The 17342-nt window shown below is 39.9% G+C and overlaps 1 protein-coding gene across 4 annotated transcripts in view; it reads left to right on the forward strand.

Moving 5' to 3' along the window:
* NIN (ninein) overlaps nucleotides 1-17342 on the forward strand; it is a 105824-nt gene that overhangs the window by 10539 nt on the left and 77943 nt on the right. For all 4 annotated transcript variants that reach the window (XM_071213936.1, XM_058293440.1, XM_058293441.1 and 1 more), the window contains exon 4: nucleotides 12405-12486. In XM_071213936.1, coding sequence (XP_071070037.1) covers nucleotides 12463-12486 — 24 coding nt within the window. In that variant the 5' untranslated portion in view covers nucleotides 12405-12462. The remainder of the gene's footprint in view (nucleotides 1-12404; nucleotides 12487-17342) is intronic.

Genomic DNA, 17342 nt, shown 5'->3' on the forward strand with positions numbered 1-17342 from the left:
GATAAAGAAGCATAGCACAGGTTTGTTTGAAACCCAGCATGGCCTTGCCTCCAGCAGAAATGTGTACATGTGATAGTGTTAATTTCTATGTTTGACAACAAATAGTTATGTTCTCTCTGTAGATCAAGTTGCAGACATGAGGAAGAGATGAGTAGGGGTCGTTTTGTTCTCTTGCTGAAAGTGGGGAGGATGTTAGCTCTGCATTGACCTGAGAGTACCTGCAGTTCTCCTATTGGAATTAATAGCACGATTTGTATGGCTTTGGTTTGAGTCTCTTGCTTTTGGTTCCTGGAATGGATGAGGGGAAAAATATTTTTTGAGCTCTGTTGCTATCTTTGCTGACACTTTTGTAGACAGTGGTTTTTAACATATGGTATAAATTGAGGAAGCAGTCATGATGTTTAACTTTATCTCAGTGCCTGAACTTCCTTTTTTTTTTTTTTTTTAAATTTTATTTCATTTTCCCTGTTTCCTAGCTGACAAGTTGATGAGCAGCCTCAGATACAGTAGGATATATTGGCTTTCTGTAACCTGAGATACACAGGAGTAGTTATCATCCTGAAATTAATACCCACAGGTTGATCTCCTCAGGGGCTTGCCACCGTGAATGTGGTACTAACACTTAAAGGAAAGAAGAGGAATTCTTTTCAAAAACTGGGGCCACACTTGGTCATTTTTTTTGGAGGATAAGCTACTTGTGAATACGTGGGGTCCCTATAAAATTCTGAAAATCTTGCTTTGAGAGCAGTAAAAATGGGAACTTTGAGGATGGAACCGCCTTACCATGTCATGCATTTGTCTGTTTTTGCATTCTGACTTCATCCCAGACGCTGCAGGGAGAGAAAGAGTGGGGCGTTTCCCAACATGATCTCAGGCGTTTCAGTGTCTGAAGAATAGTATCAAAGGGTGGCTCTGGTTTAATCCTTATTAAAGCCTGAGAAGACATAATACAACTTACGGTTTCCTTGGGAAGTTGTCTTAGAGTCAGTGTAAATTTGGAATCCTCTGCTGTAAACAGACTGCACCTTAGCAGCAGGTTAACAGTCTCCTCTCCATCTGTTACACATTTTCATTTTCAGCAGACTAAAACCGGGGAACAGTTATCGATTGATTTGTTAATGACTTGACAAAACCAGCCTGCTTTTTATATTTGTCACTTGCCTGTGAATAATGAATACGTAAGTGGTCCATGGCTTGCTATTTACTTTGTGAACCAGTGATAAAAGTTAAATAGACGTGTGCATATTGATTTCATGTGGGAGGTCTCTGGTGGTTGTCTTGAGAGCAGGGTTGGCATGAATTAATACACTACTGTTAAATTTGCATTTTTTATGAAACAGACATTCTCCTCAGATTATCACATAAACTTGGCCATATGCTGTTGTGTTGCTCTATATGGTCTTTAATTTTAAATTATAAGGATAAAATTCCTTAGGATTCAGTAGGATTCTTGATATATTGAGTAGAGAGTCATAAATTTTATAATTATAAATTGTTTTTAATGCCAGTCATCTGTCTTATCTTTAGAAGGTCTTTATTTATAGAAAAGGGTTTGTAAATAATAAAGAGAAAGAACAGGTAGTATGACAAACCTAAATATTCATTGAGTTATTTCATGTTAGCCTTATGGTATGAGTGAACTTACTCATATTTATGTTCTTTTTTAATGCTTTTTTAAAAAATTAATTAATTTATTTCTCTCCCCTTCCCCCCACCCTGGTTGTCTGTTCTTTGTGTCTATTCTCTGTGTCTATTTGCTGCGTCGTCTTTGTCTGCTTCTGTTGTTGTCAGCGGCACGGATACTTGTGTTTCTTTTTGTTGCGTCATCTTGCTATGTCAACTCTACATGTGTGTGGCACCATTCCTGGGCAGGCTGCACTTTCTTTCATGCTGGGTGGCTCTCCTTACGGGGCGCACTCCTTGCGCGTGGGGCTCCCCTACGCAGGGACACCCCTGCGTGGCAGGGCACTCCTTGTGCACATCAGCACTGCGATGGGCCAGCTCCACATGGGTCAAGGAGGCCCGGAGTTTGAACCGCGGACCTCCCATCTGGTCAACGGACGCCCTAACCACTGGGCCAAGTCTGCCGCCATATTTATGTTTTTTAAAGTCAAATTTTCCATTTAATTGGCTTTTATGCATTAGTATCCATCAGCTTCCTGGATGCTTGGTTTATGGCTTCAATTTTTACTTTCAAGAGTACAATTTTTAAACAAAACAAAGCCTCCAGGTTTTACCTCCTTTGGAATTAGGCTAAATTAATCATTTTTTTCTTGAAAAAGAAATAAGGTAAAAAGCATTGTCCCCCTCAACCAAGAATATGAATATTGTCTATTAATTTTTTTCTGATAAAATACACATTTATTAGAATCTTAGCAGCAGCAGCATTTCCAGTTGCTTTTTAAATCACAGTTGTCTGTTAATTTTTTATGTTAAAATCAATCTTTTTTTTTTTTTAAAGATTTATTTTTATTTATTTAATTCCTCTCCCCTCCCCCCGGTTGTCTGTTTTCTGTGTCTTTTTGCTGCGTCTTGTTTCTTGTTTCTTTGTCCGCTTCTGTTGTCGTCAGCGGCACGGGAAGTGTGGGCGGCGCCATTCCTGGGCAGGCTGCTCCCTCCTTCGCGCTGGGCGGCTCTCCTTATGGGTGCACTCCTTGCGCGTGGGGTTCCCCTACGCGGGGGACACCCTGCGTGGCGCGGCACTCCTTGCGCGCATCAGCACTGCGCATGGGCCAGCTCCACACGGGTCAAGGAGGCCGGGGGCTTGAACCGCCGGCCTCCCATGTGGTAGACGGACGCCCTAACCACTGGGCCAAAGTCCGTTTCCCAAAATCAATCTTTAATAACTTTTCTTTAAAGCCTTATTTTTAGGGGGCTGTTGTAAGGGGAAGTAACTTAAATCAATATGCCATTTTTGTGCATTTTACTAGTAGGCCATTTTCTTCCCAAAATATGTTGTGAGGCATCTGTCTGATTTTGCTTTATAACTTGAAGTTATAATCCCATGAGCATGTCATTACTATACAAGTGTTTGAAATGCCTGAAGATTGTAGACCCCTGATGTGGAGGAAAGAGGACACTGCTGATGTGTTTCCTACTTAGTTATTAAAAGAGCTCCATATCTCTGTCATCAGTTAGGAACCTCTCAGGTGGGGGGGCCTCAAAACATTGCAGAGCTTATAGTCTAGTCAGGAATGGGTGCCATACCTGCAGGTGAAAATAGTCCTGGGAGCAAATATAGGAATTTAAGAAAGGGAACCACGTTAACCCTTTTACTGACCCAAGTTTGCATCCAAGCACCCCATATCAATTTTAAGTGCTTCCGGTTTTCTGTGTCTTTTAAACAAAGTGTTTCCATATGGCTCTCTATCTCTTTTATTAGAAATCAGCACGTAAGGGACATAATTACCATGATTTTGTTGAGGCGTTTCGTTATATCCAGTGTTTAAAGTGTGCTTTCCTTTCATATGGAATACACCAACTTTGAGACAAAACAGCCCCCAGAGGTTCTACATTTTCACTCTTACATGCTGAAATAGGAATCTGGATGCTGAAGTAGCCCATGTCTGTGGCACACTTTAGAATCAGAACAAGCCTTCTGGCAGCAGAGCTCACCATTGCCTTTCAAAGAGTCCCAAAGGTTGCTTGGACTTTGGTCATCAAAGACACTTTGAAATTTTTAGTATTAAAATTTGATAGCTGGCCCTGGATGGTGCTTCAGAGGTAATCACCGGACATTGTAAATCCTCACAGGGCCCACTGGATGGAATGGAGGAGAGTATGGGCCATGATGTGAACCATTGTCTGTGAGGTGCAGAGGTGCCCAAAGATGTACTTACCAAATCCAATGGATGTGTCATGATGATGGGAACGAGTGTTGTTGGGGGGGGGAGAGGGGGGGTGGGGGGGTGGGGTTGAATGGGACCTCACATATATATTTTTAATGTAATATTATTACAAAGTCAATAAAAAAAAATTTGATAGCTGTAAAATTTGTATAATTAAGCTCAAGCTTTCAAACCTTTCATTTTAAGGTGTTTGGGGTTCTTTTCATGTCATAATTCATTTCATTCGTGGATTTTTGTTTGTTTCCACATCATTAAATCTCAAGTTTTTTTTCTCTTATACATATTTTAATCGTTTGAGAGTAGATCAAAAACAGATAAATACTTTTTGGCCATGATTATTTGGATGTGTTCTCTAAGTACCATATCATACCTGAACATCAAATAATACCTGTTTATAACCAACCTGTGATTGTGTTCCTATTTCATATAGTTGTTCTGAGGCCCTTTGATTATGTTGGAGGGGATGGTGGGAATACTTCTCATTGTGTCTCTCAAATGTCTGTACCTTTGCTTATCCTCCTATTTAACCTCCATAGTTTAGCCTGTTATTGTGAGAGTTATTTTTCTGATTCCCAGTTTGGTCTGTTGTTTTTTTTTAAGTAACTTCAAAAGAAATAAAATAATAGACAAAAGGCAGCTTAGCAAATTATGGAAGCATTACTTTAAAAATTCTGTCCAGGCACATTTATCCTGTTTAATCCTAAAAACAAACTCTAGTTTTTTATCTGTGTTTGGAAAGATACATAAATGAGTACAGATAGGTTAAATGACATGGCCAAAGTCTCCTTGTTAATAAAAAAAAATGAGGGAAAAAATGCTTGCTCAAATTCCTGTCTCATAAAACTAAATCTCCTGTTCTTTTTTTTACCTTTAGCATTGATTTAGTACTTTCATCATTGCTACAAAAATGTTACAACATTACTATAATATTACTGTAACTATAGTCTATAATTTACATTAGTTGTATTTTCCCATGTATTACCATATTCTTAACACCCTGTAATAGAAAAACATTCTTGTATTTACATTACAGTCCTCATCTACCCCAAAATCACTATGCTGTACAGTCCCTAGGTTATCCTCTAGCTGTCTTTCAGTTAACATTACCCTGTATTGGTCTTGTGACTCGGTGTAAACCTCCCTTCCTCTACAAAAATCTCATTTGGGTTTGGTTTGAACTCCTAAGGGTCTGTGGTTTCCCATTTATAGACAAAGAGAACTTCTGATGACACTTGCTCAATTAATAGTTTCTTGTCAAACTCCCAGCAAAATTTATTTTGATTTGGTATGTTGTAAATTCTTGAACTCTCAGTGCTATTTCATGTGACAGGAAGCAAGGGCATAGGGGAAAGTTGTTGGGAAAATCCTGTACTCAACCAGAAGTAGGAGCAAGTGCTAAATGACCGTTTTCTTCTCCCTACTTCATTTCAGTGATGACTGTCTCAGGAGTGCTCATTAGATGTCTCAGATAGTCCACCAATATTTTTATGATGGCTTCTTGTCCGGATGGAGGGGACTTAGTGTTTCTCAGTGTCCATCACAGATTTTAGACTTCAGAGTTCATCTTTATGATGGAGAAATCCAGAATATGGAAAGATACAGTTGCTTGTCCAAGGTCAGACAACTTATTTGAGGCAGTTCCAGGTTGGAATCTTGGGCTTCCCACTCCTGCACCTGAAGGCATGTCTCCACAGCCTCCTCACCTTCCAAATATACAAAAATGAGTCTCACCCTCCTCCCTACCTGCCCCCACCAGCCGAGACAGGAAACTGTTAGAGCACAATCTTGAAGTCAGATCTTTATTCAAGTACTAGCTCTTGCCATTTTAAAATTTGACTTTGAGCATGTTGTCTTAAGAACTCTTCACCTTGGCTTCTTCATCTGTATAGTGGGAAAAATAATGCCCAATAATACATTACTGGTTGTGCTCAGTGTTGGCTGAGCATGTACTAAGGCTTTGCATAATAGAGCCGGGCACACAGTTTTCCATTGTGCTTTATCTCTATATGCTCCTCTCCTTCTTCCCCTGCATGTCCGGAGTGGGTCTTTGATAAATGGTCTCTTCTCAGTAATGATTTTCTGAGAAAGCCCATTAGAGTGGAGTTCAGATTTGTTAGAAGCTCTCTTTTGTGTTTGTGATTTGCATCCATCTCCATCTGTAGGCACTTTAGGTCTGGAAAACCTACCTTTTTAAAATGGCCTTTACCTCTTTCTACATCATCTGCAGTGAGTGACTACTAAGGTGCAGTAACCTGAACGCTTCATTTACAATAAAGCATTTCATAACTGTGTCTTTCATTATGTAACTACATTTCCTTGTGGGCCCTTTCTCTTTCCGTAGTGCTATAAACATTAATTTCTGGCATTTTGACCTCAAAGTCCATATTTCTATTCCCATTTCAAATAAGACTCTATATTTTTAGTTTTCAGTGATTTTTAATCAGTTTTCCTTTGTGTTATTAGATACAAACCTACTAGGTTTGATGACAGTCCCTTGATAACAAGCTTTGATAATGAAGGTTATTACTAGGTACAAACCTACTGGGTTTGATGACAGTGACACAGGGCCTTGTCTTGTTTAATGTGTTCACCCTGTTGAGCACTGTCGTGAGTGCTCTCATCTTGGTTCTCTTTGAAGAACTGCCTGAACACACTTGGAAACTGTATGGATTTGATCTCCATGCTTGCACAATTTTATGCAATGTTAGGTTCCTTATTCTACTTCCTGTTGCAGATTTCTTGTAGTTTGCAGTAGCACTAGTTTCTTGTGTAGTGCTTAAATTCCATTTTCAGAAAGGTGAACTGTGTTTCTGAAAAAGGATTCATGTGAAATATGGCGAGGAAAAGTGATGAGGTGAATTCTATTGAGTGGCAGTGACACGTGACAAACAATATCAGACTTGACTGGTCTTCCTGCTAATTTCGTTTAAATGTCATGTGTGTTTTTAGTCAGTCATGTAATTTTCCCATTGCTGCAAATGGCCCTTTGAGGCATGCAAGATATAGGAACGATTGTAAAATGAATGGCAGCAATTATTATTCAAATGAGGAGGTACTAGCTAGATAGGTGCAGCTCAGAAGCTTGTTACTGTGAGATTTAATTGCCTTGCATGTTTGTGAAGATTTTAAAATTTTAACATGATGCGATAGTAAAGTTGCCATGTAGCAGAAAAATAGTACTTAAAAATCCCAGTAACTCAACTCAGCCGGTGGATGTACATTTCTTCACAATAGAGGGCAGTTATTAACATTTCCATTCTGGGTTGCCTCCTAAGGGGCGTCTCCGCCACATCGGTATTCATGAGCATTGATGGAAAATAGCAGCCACCTGCCTTCAGGACAGAACTATCTTCTGAAGGATGTGGAATTTACTGCTATTTACAGCCAAGGGTGGTGTCCACAAGACCTTGCAAGAAGGAAAATAAAGATCAATTTAGGACTTAATTCTACTCCAATTGTTTTGATCAGCTGGCCAGGTTTTTGTTTTTGTTTGTGTTTTTTGCAGGGGTCAAAGGGATTTACTAGAGAGATTTTGTTGGTTTATGAAGAATGACGACACATCCTCTGAGTAATTATGTTTAGTGTATTTTGGAACTTTTTTTCCCCCTAAATGTGACTGATTTAGCACTTTCATTTTGGAAACCTTTAACCTCTGCCTGTATCTTGGACAGAATTGAAATTCACAGAACTGTCCCTATTTTCCTGCCTGCAAGTAAGCTAAGCTCTTTGAGGATACTTAAGCCATATTCTGCCTTGCAGTTTTTTACTAACAGACTTCCTCTCTTCATCCTATTCTACCCTCCCACTCTTTAGAATCTAGAGTGAGTTGATCAATTCTTTGAGGGCAGAGGTGATGTACCATCTTGACCTTGTAGCCCCTGAAGCCCCAGTGTCCTACTTTCACCAGATGGGAACCTTTCACGTAGCGGCTTTCTATAAAGTTGATGATTTGACTTGGAACAGCAGAGGAAGTTCCCTGAGAGCAAAAGTAAAGCGAACCCCAGCAGGCTGGGCTGCTGAGCTTTAGTGAGTCCAGTTAGAAGGCCTGGGTTTTCCCGTGACCCCCTTCACCTCCAAGACATGCGACCTTGGCAAGGTGCCTTCCCTGAGCCCCCCTCTCCTTCCTTCTAAGGGAGGTACCTGCCTTATGTGCATGTTATGAGATTCAAATGGCAAATGTATAGGAGAGAATAAATCTACAATAATGCCCCATTTATTAGCATTACCCAGGACCCACATTAATAGTTTTCTAATAAATGAATCTCTTACCCCTTTTATTGACAAACTGAAAAGAAGGGGTCAAATCATAGGTGACTGGATTTTTTTTTTACGTTTTTGCCTTAATGAGAGTATATTAAACAGTCAAGCTATTCTTGATTATTTAAAATCTTGATCTATCCGTTACTTTTTTGTATCATAACAGAATTATATCCTCAGGATTTATTTAATAGGGCACATGCCCCAACAGTAAATGACTCCTGTTAGGTTTTTGAAGCACATATGTCTTCTTTTATAATTTTAAAAATGGTTTTTAATACTTTTTTTAAAGTATAAAAAATTTTATATTTTATTTTTGTTGGGGAAGGTGATTATGTCTTTCCTCAAATCTAATATATCAGGAGTTACTTCCTTTTACCTGTGAAAAGGAATGAAGTTCTGATCCATGAAACAACACAGATGAACCTTGAAAGACCACATGTTGAGTGAAATAAGCCAGACACATAAGGACAAACATTGTATGATCTTACTGGTATGAAAGAATTAGAATAAGCAAATTCATTGAGACAGAAACTAGAATACAGCTCACCAGGGGTTGGTGTGTGGGTAGGGATGGGAAGTTTATACAAAAGTACAGAGTTTCTTTTGGGGTGATGGAAAAGTTTTGATAATGGGTGGTAGTGACAGTAGCACAACGTTGTGAATGTAATTAACAACACTGAATTATATATTTGAATGTGGTTAAAAGGGGAAATTTTAGGTTTATATATATTGACTAGATTTAAAAATTTAAAAACAAATATAGAATTGTACAACACAAACAGTGGACCCTAATATAAACCATGGACTACAGTTAACAGTACAATTATAATAATATAATAATATTCTTTCATTTATAACAAATGTACTACACTAATGCAAGATGTTAATAATAGAGGAGGGATAAGGGCACTCTATTTTCTGTATGCTTTTTCTATAACCTACAACTTCTCTCTAAAAAAAAAAAGGTTACTTTTTGTACTCATTTTGGAGAGTGTTCCCTCCATTTTGTGTGTGTAAGAACGTATATATATAACAGAAAATGTACCATTTCAGCCATTTTTAAGTGTACTCTTCAGTGGCAATAATTATATTACAGTGCTGTGCTACCATCATCACTACTTCTGTCTTTTTTTTTCCTCCCCCCTCCCTCCATTGTCAGCTCTCTGCATCCATTTGCTGTGTGTTCTTTGGTGTCTGCTTGTATTCTCATTGGGTGGCTCTGGGAACGATCCTGGGACCTTTCAGAGTGGGAGAGAGCTGATCATTCTCTTGTGCCACCTTAGCTCCCTGGTCTTCTGCGTCTCTTCTGTGTCTCTTTTTGTTGCCTCATCTTGCTGCGCCAGCTTTCCACGTGGGCGAGCACTCCAGGCAGGCCAGCTCTCCACGCAGGCCAGCACTCTGTGTGGGCCAGCTTGCCACACGGGCCAGTTTGCCTTCACCAGGAGGCCCTGGGTATCATATTCTGGACCTCATATATAGAAGACAGGAGCCCAATTGCTTGAGCCACATCTGCTTCCCACTACCCCTGTCTTTTATTTGCTTCTTCTAACCAGTAAGGGATTGGGATAATGAAGCTTATAATATGCCAGATAGAGTATGAATAACTTGGTCATGAGTTAGGTCTGTGGCATTTTGCTGTGACGAGAGTACCTGGGCTTTGTGTTACATCTGTCAGATTTGACCTCACTTGTGTTTGTTTCCTGAGTGTCTCTGTGCTCCAGATAACTGAGGTTTTGAAAGAAGCAACCTCCATAGAAATGGAGTTTTACTAGCTCAACATTTTGTGCATTTATTATATCCTAATGAAGGAATACATGGCTTCCTGGAAAGCCTTAGAAGTGGAAGTAGATATCTTTCTCATTTTTCAGAGAAAGTAAAATTGAACGGCACCAAAAAAAAAAAAAATTGAGTTGCACAAAAGAGCCCTAGGTGACCTTCATGGCTGACACTGGATTTACTATGTCAGGACCAAATTCAGGGGAAGGGCTCTTTCCAGTTACCTCTATCAAAACACATACCTTTATACTTTCAGAAGACCTGATGGAAACCCACAAAGTCAAATAAAATGGATTCGACATTCTCAAGGCAAGTGCCTCCCTTTTGAAACAGGAGCTTCCTCTGTTCAGTTCTTAAGGGGAAACTTAGGTTGCATTCAGATCCCTTCCATTATTTTCCTGAGAGAGAGGATAAATTCAGGGTTGAGGTTTATAAACACAGCAAACTGGATCAGTTTCCCCGATGCTGGAGAAGGCAGGCACCTGGCCCTCCATGCTGCCACCCCCTTGACGCCCGCTGGAGTCGCTTGGTTTCCTCCATGACTAACGAGTTGCTTTGCTGAAACCATGGCCCTGCTTCTCTGTGGAAGTGGTGGGAGCAATCACCCACGTTGGCTATGAACTACTCCTTGCTGGGTAACTGTTAAGTTAAGGACTCCGGGACATAATTCTCATTTTGGCCCACTAATATCCCTAGGAGGAGGTAGTATTATATACATAACATAAAATGCATGCAGTGCTCTTAGCACAGTACTGGCCTGTCTCACCATAGTATTTCCCAAGAGTAGGAGCTCCCTGATGGCAGGGATTTTTGTCAGTTTCATTTACCATTCTATCACCAGGACCTAGGACAATGCCTAGCACATAGCAGGTACTCAATAAATATTTGTTGCATGGATAATAAATATCAGTTGTTAGTTACCCCTGTTTTTATAGATGAGCTAACTTGGAGAGATCTAGTACTTTAGCTAAATCACAAGCAGGAAGTAAGAGGGGGAGCCATGATTAGAACCTGGATCCAGAGCTGGCTCCTAACCCCTCTACTGCCATCCCTGAGAAGGATTGACTCCTGTAGGAATTAGTAGATGCCTGTCAAGTGCCATCTGGGAAGGGCCTTTGGGCACGTGATGTCTGTGCACTGGCGGGGATGGCTGTGCCAATGTGAGCAGGAGCTGGGATGTCACAACCCTAAAGCCCATCTCAGACTCGAGGACAATAACAGGACCTGCCATCTCTTTCTCCCCCGGCTTTTCAGTGAATTGTCAGCTGTGAAAGCTAATTAGCACTGCTTACATTTCAACAATCCTTTAAGCCTTTCATTGATTGTATGCCCTGGCCCTATAGCAGATGCCCTGCCTCTGGGACAGACTTCTGCTCTGGCTCTGTATATTATGTTGATTTTTAAAGTTTACACAATCTAAAAGGAAGATGATTTTGAAAAGTAACTTCAATTAATCAAAACTAATGTGGGAGAGAAATCATAGATGTTTTGGGAGAGTGTGCTAAATTGCAGCATATGTAATTTTAGGACATGAATCTTAATGGATTCCTCTCCTTTGCTTTGATTTGCATGGATAAGACATAAAAGGATTTTTTCTTCCATTGTTAATATAACTAATTAGGTTTGCTACTTTTCTGAATTTAGTTTGGAAGTGGTTTATATTTGTCACCTATATTTAAGCTTGTAGACAGTGTTCTAGAATGACTTCCAAGGAGACCTATGGCAGTGCAAATTATGTATTTGCCAACTTTGTATTTAGGTATGTACTTAGAATACTGTGTAAATAGAATTAAGATGAGAAAAAATACTCTCTCCTGTCGCATGGTAAGATCACAAAACTTTTAAGTTTATGGAATAGTATACTTGGCCATAAACAAAAATGCTTTGCTCTTTTAGCAAAAGGAATATCTCAGTTCTGACCAAGTATTTAAATAAACATAGCCAAAGTAATTTTATTTTTAAGATTTCAGGAAAATGCCTTCCAACATTCTTTTATCTTTTGTGTCTGCAATTGATTTTTGCTTGTTGATAAAATCATAAAGATTTTGAAGGGGCCTTGGGAAATAAATATTACATACCTGCCCCAGGCAAAGCTATATTCAATTCATCCTCAAAAGATAGCTTACTCCCTTCTAGAATATCTTAAGAGATGAAAGCATCCTTGATGCACTGTTTCAGTGGTTCATTTACTTGGGAAGTGTGTCTTAATTCCTCACCTAACATCTTTCTCTTCTAGTCTTATTCAGAAAAACAAAAGGAGCTGAGTTCAAAACGTATGTATTGTCTGTATTTACAAAAAGGATTTTGCTGTATAGCTTTTCCCCTCTGGGGTTGATATTAGTGTTTATGACACTGAGGTGTCAAAAAATTATCTACCCATTTTTCCCTTCTGTGCTTTAGAGAAATAACGAAAAAAGAAAACAAAAACAGGTTATAACTCACTTCGATGTGACAATAATTCTTGTGCACCTTATGGCTGGAGCTGCATGTTTAAATTTCTTTTTAACTGTTCATTTTCAGGTGCATTTTGACCAATTTAAAGAAGCATTAATACTTATCTTGTCTAGAACTCTGTCAAATGAAGAACACTTTCAAGAACCAGGTAAGAACACTGACTTTTCTTTTTTATGTTTCTCTGTGAAAGTTTTCCAGGGAAGAATTTGGGGACCTTGAAGCATGTCTGTGAAAGATTTTGGGTCATCTCCCTTTCACAGACTGAATAGTTATTCTCAGTGACTTTTCTTTGGCTATCGTCATAGAAGGCTTGCAGATGTTGAGCAATAAAATGAGACTTCCCTAATACAGAAGCGTGTCATAGAAGAAATAATTGGGTTGTTCCTAGGCAATGTGTCAGATGGTGTGGCAATAACTCATTCTTCGAATAAGTGGAGTGCAGCTTAATGGTGCTGCCTTCATCTTCAGTCCTATGTGAGCTAAATGAGATTTGGGGATGTCAGGGAAGGATGTGATTTGGGGAAATGCCTGAAAGGAAAGAGGTGGACAATCTTGAGATAATTTTATTTATTCCTAGTGAGAGGATATCCCTCTGTTATAGACATTATCTCATTATAATTGTCTCAAGTGACAGTGCCTTGAGGACCAAACGTTCATTTTTGTATTTCCAGTGCCCAGCAGACGACTTAGCACATAGTAAATATTCAATGAATCTTATGAAATAAAAGACTTAATGTTGTACTTCATTGATTTTTTTTAAAGATTTATTATTATTATTATTTATTTTCTCCCCTTCCCTGTCCCTCCCTACCCCCCCATTGTCTGCTCTCTCTGTCCATTCGCTGTGTGTTCTTCCGTGTCCGCTTGTATTCTTGTCAGCGGCACCTGGAATCTGTTTTGTTGCGTCATCTTACTGAGTCAGCTCTCCGTGCATGTGGCGCCTCTCCTGGGCAGGCTGCACTTTTTTCGTGCTGGGTGGCTATCCTTACTGGGTGCACTCCTTGTGCGTGGGGCTCCCCTACACGGGGGACACCCCTGCGTGGCACGGCACTCCTTGTGCGCATCAGCACTGTGCGTGGGCCAGCTCATCACATGGGTTAGGAGGCCCTGGGTTTGAACCCTGGACCTCCTATGTGGTAGGCGGACACCCTATCCGTTGGGCCAAATCCATTTCCCTCATTGATTTTTTTTAAGGCACTCTCAAATATAAGATATGATGTTACTTTACATTTCTCTAAAAAGAAAAATTTTTGCCAGTTATTAAGGTAAAATGTCCTGGATTATAAGACACATCCTGATTTCAGAGTTCAAAATTGGCAGGGGGGTGAGGTGGGGAAAGGTGTGGAGGTGATGAATATTTAAGGGGATGTGGAAATTTATATTTTAGTATAGTCTAATTTTATCAGATCGGTAGTTGTCAGGGGCTGGAAGTAGAGTGAACTATGAAGGGGCATGAGGGAATTTTGCAGGTGATGAAACTATTTTATGTCCTGATTGTGGTTGTGGTCACGCAATTGTATTAGTTTGTCCAACCTGTAGAAGTATGTACTAAAAGGGTGAGATATACGGTATGTAAATTATATTTCAATAAACTCAACTTTCAAAAAAAGAGTACACCAGAAAATATAGTCTGGTTTTGAGCCTGAGGAGAAATCATTAACATTTTGTACTACAAGGAGTCATTCAATGTGACCTATTTAGAGGGAGCACAGATGGGAACTCATTTCTTATCCTGGCTGGTGATCTAATTCTTCCTCTGAGCTTCTCAGATGCTCCAGATTGTGCCATGTGGATGAACATTGCATTTAGCAGTGTTGGGGATTCTGGACTGAGTCTCCCCCCTTCTGCTAATGGCAACCACCTCTAGGAAGGGGAGTCTCAACTCTGAGGCTTGACACAGCTCTCTGGAAGCCCCCAGGGAGCCCCAGAGGGTTGTTAATTGAGTTCTCAACATATTCTATCCTAAAAGTACAATTTATATAAGTGACCATTGCTGGGAAATGGACTTTTGTTCTAATAGGTTTTCATTTTATTGGTGTTTTTACTTTTTTTTTTTAGGTTGTCTGTTATCTTGATAAGAATAGCATGAGATCTGAGGACCCTGCATAGAGCTTTGGTGGTATCACCACTAGGGTACATTTTAGTTGACATAGCATAGGTAATATAAGCTTAAGTTCAGTATTCTTCTGTGGACTGATACGTGTGTTTGGAAGTGGGCAGTCCTGTCCTTAGTCCACATGATCCCTTTACTGCCATTTCTTCAAGACATTTACTATCACCTGCCAGAAAATTGTCATTATAAATATGCAGATTTATGATGACCACAAATGTGAACAGTGCCCCCTAGATTTGTGCAGTGTTGGGATCTAAACAGTAGGATGGTAGACAGTGGCTGCTGTATTAGTCAGTCAAAGGGGTGCTGATGCAAAATACCAGAAATTGGTTGCTTTTTATAAAGGGTATTTATTTGGGGTAGGAGCTTACAGATACCAGGCCATAAAGCATAAGTTACTCCCTCACCAAAGTCTGTTTCCACATGTTGGAGCAAGATGGCTGCCGGTATCTGCAAGGGTTCAGGCTTCCTGGGTTCCTCTGGACTCAGCTCCTCTGTTTTCTCCACAAGGTCAACTGTAGACTATCAGGTGAACAGCTCTGTCTCTCTCCCTGGGGCTCCAGCTTCAGCATCAAACTCCAACATCAAAACTCCAACATTAAAAACCCTCCAACTCTGTTCTTTGCCATGCCTTTTGTCCACCAAGGGGTGGGGACTCAACGCCCTAATGACATGGCCCAATCAAAGCCCCAGTCATAACTCAATCACACCCAGGTATAGGCCAGATTACAAACATAGTCCAGTATCTATATTTGGAATTCATAACCATATCAAATTGCTTGGTACAGTCAGAAAATAAAAGTTTATAAATCTAGCTCCACATGCTAGCTTCATAGTCATGGGTGTGCATTACTGCTGTGCTGGTAGAGAGTGCCATTTGGACAAGTCTTCCAGGGCCACTCACAGAAGGGATTGTTATAATTTTGCTGGACCTTTCATCCTTATTTCTGGAACTGCCCCAAGCTAGTATAATGAGGCAGTGGAGTACTTTTCAATAACAGTTGCTTCTAGAATTTACATGCCTGGCAGGGTAAAATCTAGGACCGTGTTGACCTGAGCCTTAAGAGTATGTGCAACAGTGAGTCAGGCCTTCCTCCCACATTCCCCGCTTCATTCCCGAGCATCTGTGTCTTTTCTTTTTTGTCTCTCTCTCCTTGGCCCCTCCAGTTGTTCATGGGGATCATAAATACTTTCTACCCCCACCCACTCTAAAATGTGACCCCGCCCGCACAGGCTGTCTGACTTGGCTGGCAAGAGACAGAAGAACAGGCAGAACTCAAAAAGTCTCTCAAGAGGCCACTGAGTTCACCCCTTTACAGAAATAACCATTCCTTAAATCATAGACCATGGCGTTTTAGAGCTGGAGAGAATGCTGTGGGGTTTTTAAATTTGTTTTTTAATCAATGAGCAAATTGAGGCCCAAAGAGGAAAGTAACAGATAGGATAGTGGCAGAGGAAGATGGGAATCGAAAAGGCTTTCACTTGAGGATTTTAGCCCTTAAGTGGATGAGCTGGGGGTAAGCTCTGGTCTTGGTCAGTGCAGCCTGGCCTAGAGACTCTAACAAGTGGCCAGAGGCAGCAGGAAGGGGTAGGTTTCACCTGATGGTGTGGGATATGAATGCTGGTATCCTCAGCTTTGTTTGGCTGCTCAGTACTAACTTTGTCTTTACCACAAGGGGCCAGGTCTGTGATATTTTTGTGGAGGGCAGCAGGGGTCTTAGGATTTTTAGAAGTTAAAAATATCAGATGTCATTCCAGACTGTAATATAGAAAAGCCAGCTTGATATGGTGAAAAGACCCTAGAGCCAGGAGTCAGGCCTGTCCAAGTGGGTGACCTCTTACTCGTCACCTCAAATGCAAAGTTAGTTGTGCTGGAAAATACTTTAGATCACCTTAAGCTCCAAGATTTGACTGTCTGAGAGACATTGTCCAAAACTATGAAAAAAGCTGACCTTGTATTTCTGTAAGATTTTACCTACCATAAATTGATCCATAAAGTTTTGTTTCCTAAGGATGAATGCCCAGCATATTTCATATTTTCCTATTCTTCTAATTTAAAAAGCAGCTGTATATAAGTAACATGAAAAACAAAGCTCTAATGGGATTTGACCAAAGGTTGAATTAAGTCAATTATTTCCCTAGCCTTGGGCTCTGACATTTATATCTTCTCTGGGACATGGTTTCTTTATTCTTAAAATTAGGAAATGTGAACAGCTTACTTTCAGCATCCTTTTTATCTCTGATATTCATGGTTTTGCGACTATTGAGTTTTTTCCCCTGAAAAGCAAAATTAATAATAATACAATGAAAAATACAGAAATTGAGATAAGGGCAGAAAAAAGGATTGGGCATGCCTTGTAAATTCCAAACTGATTAGCATTGCCAGTGGCATACCTCCCTCAGATCAACATGTACAATTTAATTTTTAAATTATTTTTCTGGAGTAAGAGAGAGACAATTTAATTATTAGTTATTTCTTCAGTTTGTTGTGGTTTTGCATTATAGGATTTTTTGTAATGGAAATGCTGGCGCAGGCTCCAAGCTACATGGCATCAACATGCCGTCTGGATCCACTCTCCAGAGATTTTGTCCTCGTTTGATTCATCTTGCATTAGGTTTCTGTTCTGTAGTAGATGTTAGCATAATGCAGGAAACCCTTTCTTGCCCCAATCTGGTTCACACAAAAGGTCTTTCCTTTGTTTATCCATGAAGAAAATCTTCAATTTGGAAAAGCCAAATCATCAGAAAAATTGACTAGACATTTTTTTGGTGCAAATGATTGTTGTTTTTTTCTACATCCAGGAACCAACCTAATTTTAATTATTTTTTTTATACTTTGAAAAAACCGTAAATATAATAAGCAGATCATTTCATTCACTTAGCAGATGTGC

This window comes from Dasypus novemcinctus, chromosome 3, assembly GCF_030445035.2.
Source record: "Dasypus novemcinctus isolate mDasNov1 chromosome 3, mDasNov1.1.hap2, whole genome shotgun sequence".
NCBI lineage: Eukaryota > Metazoa > Chordata > Mammalia > Cingulata > Dasypodidae > Dasypus > Dasypus novemcinctus.